The sequence below is a fragment of the Aethalodelphis obliquidens genome, unplaced genomic scaffold (genome assembly GCF_003676395.1).
Source record: "Aethalodelphis obliquidens isolate GAN/ISIS:26980383/991018 unplaced genomic scaffold, ASM367639v1 scaffold26, whole genome shotgun sequence".
NCBI classification, from domain to species: Eukaryota; Metazoa; Chordata; class Mammalia; order Artiodactyla; family Delphinidae; genus Aethalodelphis; species Aethalodelphis obliquidens.
The window spans coordinates 21,661,220-21,673,351 of record NW_020837970.1 but is presented as its reverse complement, the minus strand read 5'-3'; the positions used below and the strand labels follow the sequence as shown (position 1 = coordinate 21,673,351).

At 57.3% G+C, this 12,132-nt stretch overlaps 1 protein-coding gene across 2 annotated transcripts in view; it reads right to left on the bottom strand.

Moving 5' to 3' along the window:
• Window positions 1-322: 322 nt before the first annotated feature.
• LINGO1 (leucine rich repeat and Ig domain containing 1) overlaps window positions 323-12,132 on the bottom strand; it is an 80,724-nt gene continuing 68,914 nt past the window's right edge. Inside the window, exon 2 of one of the 2 annotated variants that reach the window (XM_027123680.1) lies at window positions 323-3,168. In XM_027123680.1, coding sequence (XP_026979481.1) covers window positions 1,312-3,168 — 1,857 coding nt within the window. In that variant the 3' untranslated portion in view covers window positions 323-1,311. The remainder of the gene's footprint in view (window positions 3,169-12,132) is intronic. The other variant, XM_027123681.1, reaches the window with a different exon arrangement.

Genomic DNA, 12,132 nt, shown 5'->3' with positions numbered 1-12,132 from the left:
GAAGGCTTGGAGAGATCTGGTGTTCCCAATCCCTGGGCAGGTCCAAGTCAAAGCTGCAAGGGGCTTCTGCCTGGGGGGACCCCACACCAGAGGTGGTGGAAGCGATGATGCTCATGGGCCTTGGGACTCCTCGGGGGGTCTAGAGCCCTGGCCATCCAGGAAATGCTTGTGGTCACCGCCAGGCAGCTGTCCTGGGAGAAGCCTCTGGAAGTCCCTGGAGGCGGCCTTCCCCTGGCATGCCCCCAACCCTGACACCATGGAGATCCCTTAGGAGCCCCACCACCCACAGTGAGATAATAATGACCATAATGAGAACAGTCACCCACACATGTGCACAGCACTTTACAGGTTACAAAGTGTTTCACATACATCATCTCATCAATTCCTCACAACAGCCCTGTGAGGTAGGCAGGGCGGGGAGTAGCGTTTCCGTTTATACAGATGTGGAGACTGAGGCCCAGAGAGGCTCGATCACCTGTTCGAGGCCACACAGCAAGTCAGCAGCAAAGCTGGGACCAGAGTTAGGCCTCGGCCCCTGGCTCTCTCCACTGACTGTGCTGTCCTCCAGGAGGACCCCAGCCCCTGTCCAGAGTCTGAGCCACACCCGAGCCAGGCCCCGCCCCCTGGCAGTAGCGCTGCCTGGCAGCTCAGCAGACAGGCCCTCATCCCCACTGGGCAGCCCTGTCCCCTCCACCCGCTCTCTGCAAACAGCCAGCCCAGAGCTGGGCCCAGACCCACCACCAAACCTGCTCCTGGCGACTGCCCTGGCCGGGTGGGCAGGCAAGTGGGGCTGGAACCTCCTTCCCTGTTTTCCTGAGTGATCCCTCCCCACAGGGGAAGAGAAGAGAAAGGAGGAAGAGAAAAACAAGAAACTGAGTTGGAAGAGGGCCCTGGAGCAATCAGGACGTCAAAAGTTTGCATTCCGACTAGCTATAGGAAATAGTTTTTTTTTTTCTCTTTTTATTATTTCAAGTTTTCATAAAAATCCATAATTACTGAAACCCAAGTTACAGAGGAAGTTCGTAACCTTTTTATTGAATTATTGACTGTGCCGTGTCAGCTTCCGACTCCAGTCTGTCAACGTGTGCCCCTGTGCAGGTGGGGTCCCCAGACCTGGACTTCTGAGGTCCTGGTAGAAAGAGGGCAGGCGGTGAGGGCCAGCGGGGGCAGCAGGGGACGGCGTGGGAGGGAGAAAAAGAGTGTGTGTGGAGGGGCTGGGAGGAGGTGGGAAGGACTGGAGAGCGAGCGGATGGCGGCCAGGTCCCTTCCCCTGCCCGGCACGCCCCAGGGTCCCCGCCCCCCGCCCCGGCCTCATATCATCTTCATATTGAACTTGCGAGGTGCGTCGGCGGAGCTGATGCCTGCGTCCGACTTGCGGGGCACATACTCAATCTCGATGTTGTGCTTGGTGTTGCCCTTGCCCCGGCTCCAGAGAAACAGCAGCACCAGACAGAAGAGGACGACGCCCAAGAAAGAGATAAAGCCCATGGTGGTGGCGATGATGAGGGTCTTGATGTCGAAGGGGAAAGGCACGGTGGCGCGGGTGCTGTTGGCCTCTCCCTCGCCCGGCTGGTTGGAGATGAAGGCGAAGGTCTTGTTGGGCTGATGGGGCCAGTCGGGCGAGTAGCTGCGCACGTGCAGGTGGGCAGGCATGGAATCGTTGCCGCCCGCGTTGGCCGCGATGCACAGGTAAGTGCCGTTGTCCTGTACCTGGGCGTAGCGCACCTCCAGCGTGCCATCTGGGAAGACCGTGAGCCGCCCGTTGCTCTTGGCCGAGACCAGGTGCTTGCGGGGCGAGAGCCAGAGGATGGCGGGCGGCGGGTCGCCATCTGCCCGGCACACGAACTGCACTGTGTGGCCCTCATCCACAAACACCTGCTGGGCCTTGCGGTCCCGGATGCGGGCACGGCGGCAGGTGAAGTAGTTGGGCAGGAGCACATCAGGGAAGTCCTTGAACTCCTTGCCCTGGACGAACTCGGGCGTGGCACACGTGGGCTGCTGCCGGTTGAAGTTGAGCCGCCAGCGGCGCCGGAACACCCACAGGAGCCGGCAGTCGCAGGCCAGTGGGTTGGAGTCCAGGATGAGCGTCTCCAGGTTGCCCACCGAGTGGAAGGCCGACTCCTCCAGTGTGGTCAGCTGGTTGCCGGAGACATTGAGCACGCGCAGGTAGTTGAGGCCGCGGAAGGCGTAGGGCTCCACCACAGCCAGCTGCCCACCCACCAGCTGGATCTCCTGCAGCCTTAGCAGCTCATGCAACATGGAGCCCTCAATGGTGTTGATGGGGTTGTAGGAGAGGTTGAGGAAGCGGAGATAGACCAGGTGGCGCACCGCCAGGTAGGGCACAGCAGTCAGGTTGCAGTGCGTGATAGACAGGGATGTCAGGTTGAGGCCGTAGAGACAGTTGGGAGTCATGGTGTCCAAGTAGGGCCAGTGAGAGATCTCCAAGACCTTGAGCCGGTACAACCTCTTGAAGGAATAGTCCCGGATGGCATTGATGTTGAGGTGCCGGAGCCGCAGGACAATGAGACCGTGCAGGTGGGACAGCGCCTCGGTGGGGATGGAGGTCAGGTTGCATTTCTCCAGCGTCAGCTGCTCCAGGCTGTTGAGGCCGCTGAAGGCTCGGTGGGAGATGTAGACGAGGTCGTTGTCGCCGACTTCCAGTGACTTGAGGTTGTACAGGTCCTGGAACATGTAGTCCAGCAGGATGACGATCTTGTTCTCGCTGATGTCCAGCTTGGTCAGGTTACTGAGGCCGGTGAAGACGCCCAGGGGGATGAGCTTCAGGCGGTTGCTGCGGAGCCCCAGCGTCCGGAGGTTGAAGAGGTTGTTGAAGGCACCAGGCTCCACGGCGCTCACGATGTTCTCATTGAGCTCCAGCTCCTCCAGGTGCGGGAAGCTGGCAAACTCGTCCTGGTTGAGCATTTTGATGCGGTTCTTGCCCAGGTCCAGCAGGCGGGTCTCAGTGGGGATGCCCTCAGGCACCGCCACAAAGCGCTTGCGGTGGCAGAGCACTGCGCGGTCCTGGGCGGAGCACTCGCAGCGGGGCGGGCAGCCTGTGGCTGAGCCTGACAGCACCGAGCCCAGCACCAGCAGGAGGATGGGCTGCCAGCAGGCCAGGAGGGGGCTGGGCATGCTCCTCACGCCCCCCGCCAGCATCCTCTCGCTCACCTGTGGCCAGAAGCAAGCACAGGACAGAGGGGGCGGTTAGAGGGCAGTGTCTGCTGGACCCCCGCCCAGAGCCCGCTGTGCCCTCTGCCCTCCTGCCCTGTCAGGATGTCCCTGACACACAGAGAGAGGCAGGGGTCCAGAGTGGCATATGACACCTGCCTGGGACCCCACGGTGAGGTCCAGATGCCCAGGCCAGAGGGCCTCCTGCCACCCCATGCTGCTTCCTCCTTGCCCCTTACCCCACCCAGAGCCCTCCTGAAGGACCCTCCGGCATCCCAGGATCCAGGGGGATCATGGGAGGGGCAGGGTCACTTCAGATGAGCCTGGTGTTGGCACCCTAGGCGGCATCCACCTCCTTTCCATTTTACATTTTACAGACAATGCAACTCCAGGCATGCACCTCCCACCCCACCTGGCACCCTGAGCCTCAGCTTCCCCTGGTGTTCATCAGGGATAAAGCGAGACCTGTTGAGTTGCCTTCAGGGCTCACAGAGGGAATCAAAGGGGCTCAAAGGCTGAGGCTTCTAGGAATAGCCAGCAGAGGAGCACGTCTGGGCCCCAGCGTGCCAGGCAAGGGCTTCTGAGGCCGCTGGGGCCCACCCTCTCAGAACTTCAGCCTGAGCATCGCCAGGCACAGACACCACGGCTCCCTCTCCATCAACACTGTGCTGAGCTCGAAGCCCAGGAATCTTGGGCAACCAGCATACCCAGTGGTTCCCGCCAGTGTTTGTGTCACTGCTCCCCAGTGGGGTTTCTGGATCAGTGGAGGGTACCCCCTTCCAGAAAGCCAGGACCCAGCCGTAGTGCCTCCCTGGGGAATCTTTCCAACTCTACCCTTCGTCTGGGTCCCCATGGTGACCCACCCAGGCTCCTGAGCCCAGGCCCCTGCTATTCTTTCCTCCTGGAATGTCCCTTCCCCCGGTGTGTTGAAACCATCTTCGAGGCCATTGCTCTGAGAAGCTTTTTCTGATCCCCAGTTGAAAGTGTACACCCCTTCAAAGACTCCCCCCAGGCTTCATCCGTCTGTCTCTCCGGCTTCCAATCACCCTCCTCCTAGTACCAGGGTTCTGTGCAGCTGCTGGTCCGATGGGGGAGCAGTCAGACCCCCACAGCCCAGGACGGCGCAGGCAGCCCTGGAGGTGCCGGTCCACACTGGGGCAATGGGGACGTGAGGCTTGTTACAGCTGGGTCCTGAGGAACGTGCAGGATTTGGGTGGTGATGACAAGGGAGACGGTGCCAGGATAGGGGTCCAGCCTGAGTACAGGCTGCAGGTGGTGTGAGCGAGGGGTGTGCGGGAGCTCGCCCCCTGATTACTCTCTCCTAGCCCGCATTCAGGCCACTTGCTCCCACTTCTGCTAGACTGCTCTTCCCTCCTCTATCTCTGTTCCACCCTATGGGAAACCGGCCCAGCAGGGTCCTTAGGGGGCTGGGAGGACTAGTCTGGACTCCTTCAAACTCCAGAGGCTGGACCAGACGGTCTCTGGGGGCCGAGCTGAAGCCCTTCTACTGCTAGTGGGGGTGAAGATCCATCCCCCCCAGCCTGGCACCCTTGGGGCTCTGCTGCCATCCACACAGCCCACACTCATGGCCCTGAGGGGACCTCACTGTAGGAAGGGGATGCCCAAGCTGGGAAGGTCCCATCTCTCTGCCCCAGCTCAGGCCCTTCTTCCACCCCGTCAAGCTCCTCCCCACACCTGCACACAGCCTCCACTTCCAAAGCTATAGTTCTTATCATCTGCACTTCAACCCTTATGGCAACTGGGGCTCGGAGAGCTTGTGGCTACCCAAGGACACCCAGCCGGTTGAGGAGGTAGATTTGGGTCCAAGGCTCTGGTCTGTCGGACTTCAATGACAATGCTCCAGCGGTCTCCCAGGACTGACAGGCACTCCCTGGTTGTTGATCGACTAAGTGACTGATTAACTAGAGAGGGCTCCCGGTGTCACTGACATGTTATAGAATCTGCAAGGTTTTGTTATTCCCAAGGGCTCTGTCCACCACCACTCCCTCCCCTCAGCCCCTCTCATCCTCTCTCCAGAGTTTTCTGTGGTTTGGCCTCCCCCACCCCACCCTCATCAGGCCATTTTCCACAAGTCACACATGCTCCAGTGACCCACCAGAAAAGCAAACATCCTGACAGGCAATCAATAAGTAATTGGGACGGCAGCTGGGGCTGGCGCAGGTGTGAGCTTGGGGACTGGGAGAGGTAAATAGGACTTTTAGCACCCAGCTCACCACTGCGCTGGGGCGTGGGGTAGGCTGATGGAGAGGGTGCTAAGGAAAGAGAGAGGGGATAGCGAGTGCACAGGCTACCTTGAGATGTCGGTAAGACCCTCATACAGACAAGAATCTGGCATACGAAGATTCCACCCCCTTGTCTCAACCTACCCATCTACCTCCTCTCCCACCATTCCCCCCAGGGAAAACACCCAGGTATCCCAGCCTTGTCCAGCACATTCCTGGCTCTAAACCATCTCCTTTTGGAGATCTCTCCCAGACTCACTGCCCCGGCAGCCTTTGTGACCATCCATCCCAAAGGCCATCTCCTCCATGAGGCCACCCCTGATCTCCTCAGTCAGAAATTATCTCTTGCCCACAACTCTGAAGTACCTTAGATTTATTAGTAATGACATTATGTGACTGATGTATAGCACATCTCATTCTAAAAATGATTTGAGCCAACGACCAGAAAAATTTTGTTACAAGATGATAAGAAGATAAAGCTAAAGAAGGCAAGCCAGTCAAGAAAGAAGGTCACAAAATCCTATATAATGACTAAAGATGAGAGCTTCCTAGTGACCTGAGCAAAGAGGGAAATGTGCTCCAAAGCCTCAGCATTTGGCGCCTCTCCTGTTTCATATGTTTAATCCTGGGTCAAACTCCCACAGGTACATTTCTCTCACCTGCTAGAGAGTGAGGTGCCTGAGGGCAGATGATGTGTCTGCAGCCTCAGACCAAGGTGTGGCACGGAAAAGACTCAACTGAATGTTCTTTGACAGGAAGTGTGTGTGCGTGAGAGAGTTGTTGCAGGGGCTGAAGTCATTCTGATGAAGCTGACCCTGGAGCAGGCCCACTGAGCAAAGAGAGACCTGGTGGATTCAAATATGTTGATAGAAAAGCTAGTCGGCATTGCCCTATGTGGCAGGCCCGGCAGTTAGACCCCCAGAGCAATGGGCCATACTCCACGGGACCAGGATAGCTCCAGATGGGCACATCCTCCGAATTGCCTTTTACATGTGACTGTCCTGAAAGATGGGGAAACTGAGGCCAAGAGGGGCTAACATGGCTTCCCAAGCTGGTTCAGCACACTGGGCCTGGTCTCCAGGCCGAACACCCCCACGGGGTCCCTGTCATCTAGGGATACTGGTAGGGTCGTGTCTGACGGGGTCACCAAAACTGCTGAGTGAGCAACGTGCTGCTCCCGCCCTCCTGGCACCATTAATCCTGCTGGTTATTCCTGCAGTGGCCAAGGAGAAGTGTTTTACGCATTTTAATCAGTGCTTTATTTTGGATCCTTGCCCCCTGAAGGGCTTCCCACAAGGGCAAGACTTTAAAAATCGGACCAATAAATACAAAGGAAATGAACATCGAAGGCTGGCTGGTGGGCAGGCAGAGGAGAGCCATGCCCGGGCCACAGCATACAGAGCCGACAGCAGCCTGCGTCCTCCCGACCCCAGAGCAGTGGGAGCAACCGAGCCATCAGACCTGCACTGCAGAGGGCCACCTGCCACCATCACACCCTCACTCACGTGGTGGGGCAGATACAGCCTGGCTCACTTGCTTCCCACACCAGCCACTCCACTGTGTGCCCCTCAGGGACGCCTGCCCTCTCTGCCCTTTCCCCCCGCTGTGCAGGGAGGGGCTGATTCCAGGGTCCCTGAGGGAACACACACAGAAACTGGATCTTCCCCAGCTGGAAAGTCAACATCCTCAAACCTGCTGGAGGAATGAAGACGAGTAAGGGCTCAGGCCCCAAACTGCAGCTTTACTGGGACTGGAAGGATCTGAGGTCAGCATCCCCAGTTGGGGCCTCACACGGGGGCTGTCCCTCGGGGCTCAGGGTTGAAGAGCATAGCTGGTGGAGACAGAAGGGGCATGGGATCATCCATGGGTGGACTTGGAGAACGCTAAGAGAGGACAGGGGTCATTCTATCTCCTAAGGCAGCATCTGGAGGCCCCTGGGGGCAGGGGCGTGCCTCTACCACGCAGCCAGCCTGGCCCATACGAGCTGGTCAGACGCCTACACTTAGGGAAGGGCTGGGACTAGCATCTTCAGACCACCTGCTACAGACCAGGTTTTAGGCTTTATACGCACTGTCTTAGAAACCCTCACCCAGCATTCAGAGGATACTTCCTACCCATTTTACAGATGAGAAAAGCTGAGGCTTCCAAAAGGAAATTCCTTTGCCTTTAGGCCTAGGCTACAAAGCTAGGAAATAGCAGAGCTCCGTTCCTCCTGGTCAAGCTGCCTGCCCCAAGAGCTACCACAAGGGGAGCAGGACTTCTTTCAGACACACAGGCCAGTTCAGAGCCAAAGGAGGGGCAGGCATGTCATGGCAGCGCTAGGTTAAGGCCCCCAGGGCTAAGGGAAGGCACTAGTCCTTAGGTAGCTGCATGTAGGTAACTTGCCCCTAAATGACAAAAGCTTTTCCCCAACTGTCAGAAAATGGTATGTAGAACACACTGAATTTTTTCAGTGTTTTCCCACCATACCATTCCCTTTGCCCGCTGCCACTGTCAATGCTAGAATCTCACCTAATTTGGGGTCGGCTGCAGCACAGGATGGAAGGTTCAGTTATTTTGGGTTTACAGTATCAATATTTCATGGTGTTCCCACTCAGTGCTCCTCAGGGACCGCAGGCATCCCCAGTCCACACAGGCATGAGATCCCTGGCATGGAGGTGCCCACCGCCATCCCCGGGGCCCGGGGCCCCCTGGGTTCTCAGCCTGGCAGTGTGACCTGGGGCTACTGCAACAGGCTGCTTCTTCACTGGGAAATGAGGCTGTTATGCACGATCTCATCTTGTCCTGACACTCTACATTCCTAAGACTGGGGCTGCAGCAGGAAGGAGGGAGGAGGGAGGGCAGACTTGGGATGGGGGACTGAGGGCTTCAGAGAGTCTGCCTTGGGCCCCGCCCAACTCTACTACCCTTTCCTACTGATTGTCAAAAGCCCTGGGCCTGTTAGCACATCCCGTTCCCACCGCCACCCCTTGAGGTGGGTCGATTACTCGGAAAGGTGAAGGGACTTACGCTGTGTCACCAAAGACTGGAGGCAAGGCAAGGTCTAGATTCTTCAGGACTTGCCCTGTCCCCAAGCTCCTGCCTGTCTGCAGTCCCTTCTCTGCCTTCAGCTCCAGGGCACAGAGCAGCTGGATCCACTCCATGAAATGATAAAGCACGTTCGTGATACGAGTACCTGTTCAGAGGCAGCTGTGGCCACGTGGCTGAAGGTAGGGTAATGGCAGGGTGGAGTGAGGCCTGTCTAGGAAGCCCCTATGGTCGCTCCATCCTGGGGCCTTTCTCCCACAGCGACGGTCGACCATCTGCCCCATGCCTGGAGATCTCCTGCTCAGCCTTCAGAATCCAGCTCAAGGGTCTTCTACCCCAAGCTGCTCTTTGCAAGTCCCCAGGAAGAAGGGATCACCTCCTGGGGGTCCCTCTGGATCTTGGGTGGCCCTCTGCCAAGCACTGCTGGTGTGTTTACCTCTCTCCCTTCCTCCCTCTGTTAGAGCCTCTGCTGCCTCCCCTTCTGTGGCCCCCAGATTGAGAGCCCCCAGTACAGGGCTGGGGCTGCTATAGCTCAGCACCGCCAGGCCCAGCTTCAAGGGCCCCCAACACACAGCTTCTGGGACGGCTCCCCAGCACAGCTCTTGACTCCTAGTCTAAGCTCTTTACAGAGGCTTCAAGGAGGAGGAGGAGGTGTCATGTGGGCTCAGGCTGAACTACAGATACATTTCCACCGGCCAAAGTCAGGGGCGGGAGAGGCGGCATTTCAGCCAAGAGAACGGTGCAGGCAAAGGTGTGCAGGGTGGAGGTGACTCGTGTCCGGGAACATTTGAGAGCATCCAGGGGCTCCTAATTGTCTCTCTCCTACCCCAAATCCTGACCCGGGTCCCTGGACTCCTTTTAAAGATCCTCCATTCTGGCTTTCCCGGGCTAATCCCTGCTGAGGTGTGAATGGCTGATAATGGCTTAAGGTGTGAGCTGCTAATGGGGGCAACTTGGTCTTCCCTGGCCAGTCTAATCCAGCAGGGCTATGCTGAGAGCCTGGGGAAGGGCAGGGGCTGCCCCCTGGCACACGGGGAGGGGGTATGGGGGCAAAGGAAACCCTGGGAGGAGGGGTTAGCACCAGGTTGAGCTCTGGCAGGAGAAATCCAGACCGACTGTGGCCCGCAGGCAGGCAGCTGGGCCGCTTCCGTCTGTCTGTCTCCTCCTGGGCTGGTCTGCCTGTCTTTGCCTGCCCTCTCCCTCTCCCTTCTCCTCCTCCTTCATCCGCCCCCAACGGGGAGAGAAAAATCAACCTGAAAGAAAATTGAGGGCATGTCCTTTGTCGTGTATCATTCTTTATTTTCCTCTTGCTCTTGGTTCTAGAAAAGAGTTGCTGGGCCCCCGGGGTGTCTGTGTGTGACGTTTGTGAGCAGGCAGCCATGTGTGGCCTATGTGGATGTGTGTGCCTGCTGTCCCCCCTCCTGCCACTGCTGCTCCCTGCACCCACCCTCACCCACGGCCACTGCCATCAGCCCCATCTCTTAGGTGCACTTGGAAACTCAGTCCTCTCCCAAAGGTGCTCACCTGGCCTCTCCGCCATGGCCGGGCTGGAGGGTGCTGACTGGGCGCAGTGTGGCTGCCTGCCTGTTTGCTAGGGCAGCTGCCCCTGTGTGGCCCTGGGCAAGCACCCATGCCCCCTGCACCTAAGGGAGGGTCGCCCCTGCCCACCCCACTGCCGACCCCACTGAGCGCAGCTGACCTCAGGAGCTGACAGCCTTCCACCCAGTTCACAGCCCCAGGCCACTTGTGGGATAAATTATGAAATTTAATTGGCAAAAGCATCTTAGTGTTTAAAGGCTTCTCTGTATAGGCTTTGTTCTCTAGTGGCTGCTGGCTCGTTGCGGAGGAGCAAGGGTGGGGCAAGGCCTAGAGAAGGCTACCTCTGAGCGGGCAAAGGGCACTGGGCTCTGGCCAGGGCACCCTGCCCTGCTGTGTGAACTTGGGTGAGTCCTGGACCACTCTGGACCATGCCTGCCCTTCCACACTGTTGTTCTGAGGTGAGAGGCCAGTGGGGAAGCTAGGAGCCGGCCTGGGGGAGGCAGGAGGGAGCCACTGGTTCTGGGAAGCTTCCTTGTTGTCTGCTGTGGGCCTGCCTGAGCAGACAGCACTCCTAGTTGGACTGGTGCAGTCCCAGAATTGAGAAGGGGTACACAAGCACCCATGTGGTGACCTGACGGGTCTCAAGGAAAGTGATGGTCCTGCACCCCCATACCTCCCTTCCCATCTCTCTCCAGGTCTGAGATGCCAACCCAGGCCCTCGGGGACGGGAAGATGCCCCCGAAGGACTCTGGCTCCATCCACCACCCAGGCCAGGGGCCCCTTGGGAGGTGCCTAGCAGAATGCCTGCTTCATCTCCCCTCAGCCCCCCTCTTTCTGGGGCGCCCAGGGCCCTCTCCCAGTTGCTCCAGCCCTCAGGCTCCTCTACCTTGGGAACAGCTTAGGTTGGCCCATTTCAGACTTTGGAGGCCTGAAAACCAGCCAATCCCCACCTGGGAGGGTCACAAGCCTTGGGCTTGGGAGAGGGGGGAGGTCACAGCCTCAGAAATCCAGGGTGGAGATGGAGGAGCTGAGGGGAGTGGTGGATCTAACGTGGGATTTGAAGGCCAGAGACCTGTGATGATGATGATGATGATGATTGGAAAAACCCTAACAGAGGACTTTTTTGGTGTGTCGGCATTATTCTAAGTACTTTACATATAAAAATTAATTTAACCTCACCACAATCTGTTGAGGTAGGTCCTGTTATTGTTCCCATTGTGCAGATGGAAAAGACAGAAGCACAGGGAGGTTCTGTAATTTGCTCAAGGTCACAAAGAGGTTCTGAAACTTGCTCAAGGTCACAAAGCTAGCAGGATATGAACGCAAACATGAACTTGTTTAATCTTCACAACAATCCTATTAGGTTGGTACTATTATCCTCATTTTAAAGATTAGATAACTGGGGCAAAGAGAGGTGATGCAACTTGGCCCAAATCACACAGCCGTAAGTAGCAGAGCTGGAATTAGTCCTGAGGCAGTTAGACCACAGGTTGTCCTGACCACTCTTATATACTGCCTCGCTGATTCAAGTTCAAGGGCTGCTGAGCTGCATGATCGTGGGCAAGTGGCTTTATGCCTCGGGGCCCTAAACTCCTCATTTAGAAAAGGGAATGGCAGATTTTATACTGCTCTCATAGGGCTGGGGGCAGAGAATTCAAGGAGAAGGAAGGGAAGAGACATTTATATGGAGCACATAAACTAAATGTTTTGCAGAATGACCCCACCAACCCTCACCACATACCCTGGGAGGGAAGTACCATTAGCCCCATTTTACTGATGAGGAAACTGAGGCTCCAAGCCATTAATTCACCTGCCAAAGGTCACTGAGCCTGTCTAACTCCAGAGGCATGATAACCCTAGAGACCATCACTCAGATGAGGAAACAGAGGCCCAAGAGCATCAGCAACTTGTCCAAGGCCCCACAGCATCTCAGGGTTAGGGCCTAGGAAGAAGCCCGGCCTCCTGATGGCAGCCACCTTCTCTCCCCAACATCATGCAAGGATAACATAGCCTCTCGGTTCATGCTGCAGCCACGTCAGGGACAGGTGAAGGTTTGCATGATTTCTGCCTCAGAAAAGGGAGAAGACTTAAAAACAACCCCCGCCCCCCGTACATCACAAACCAAGGTCCAGTGAGTTATTTATACCATGGACAG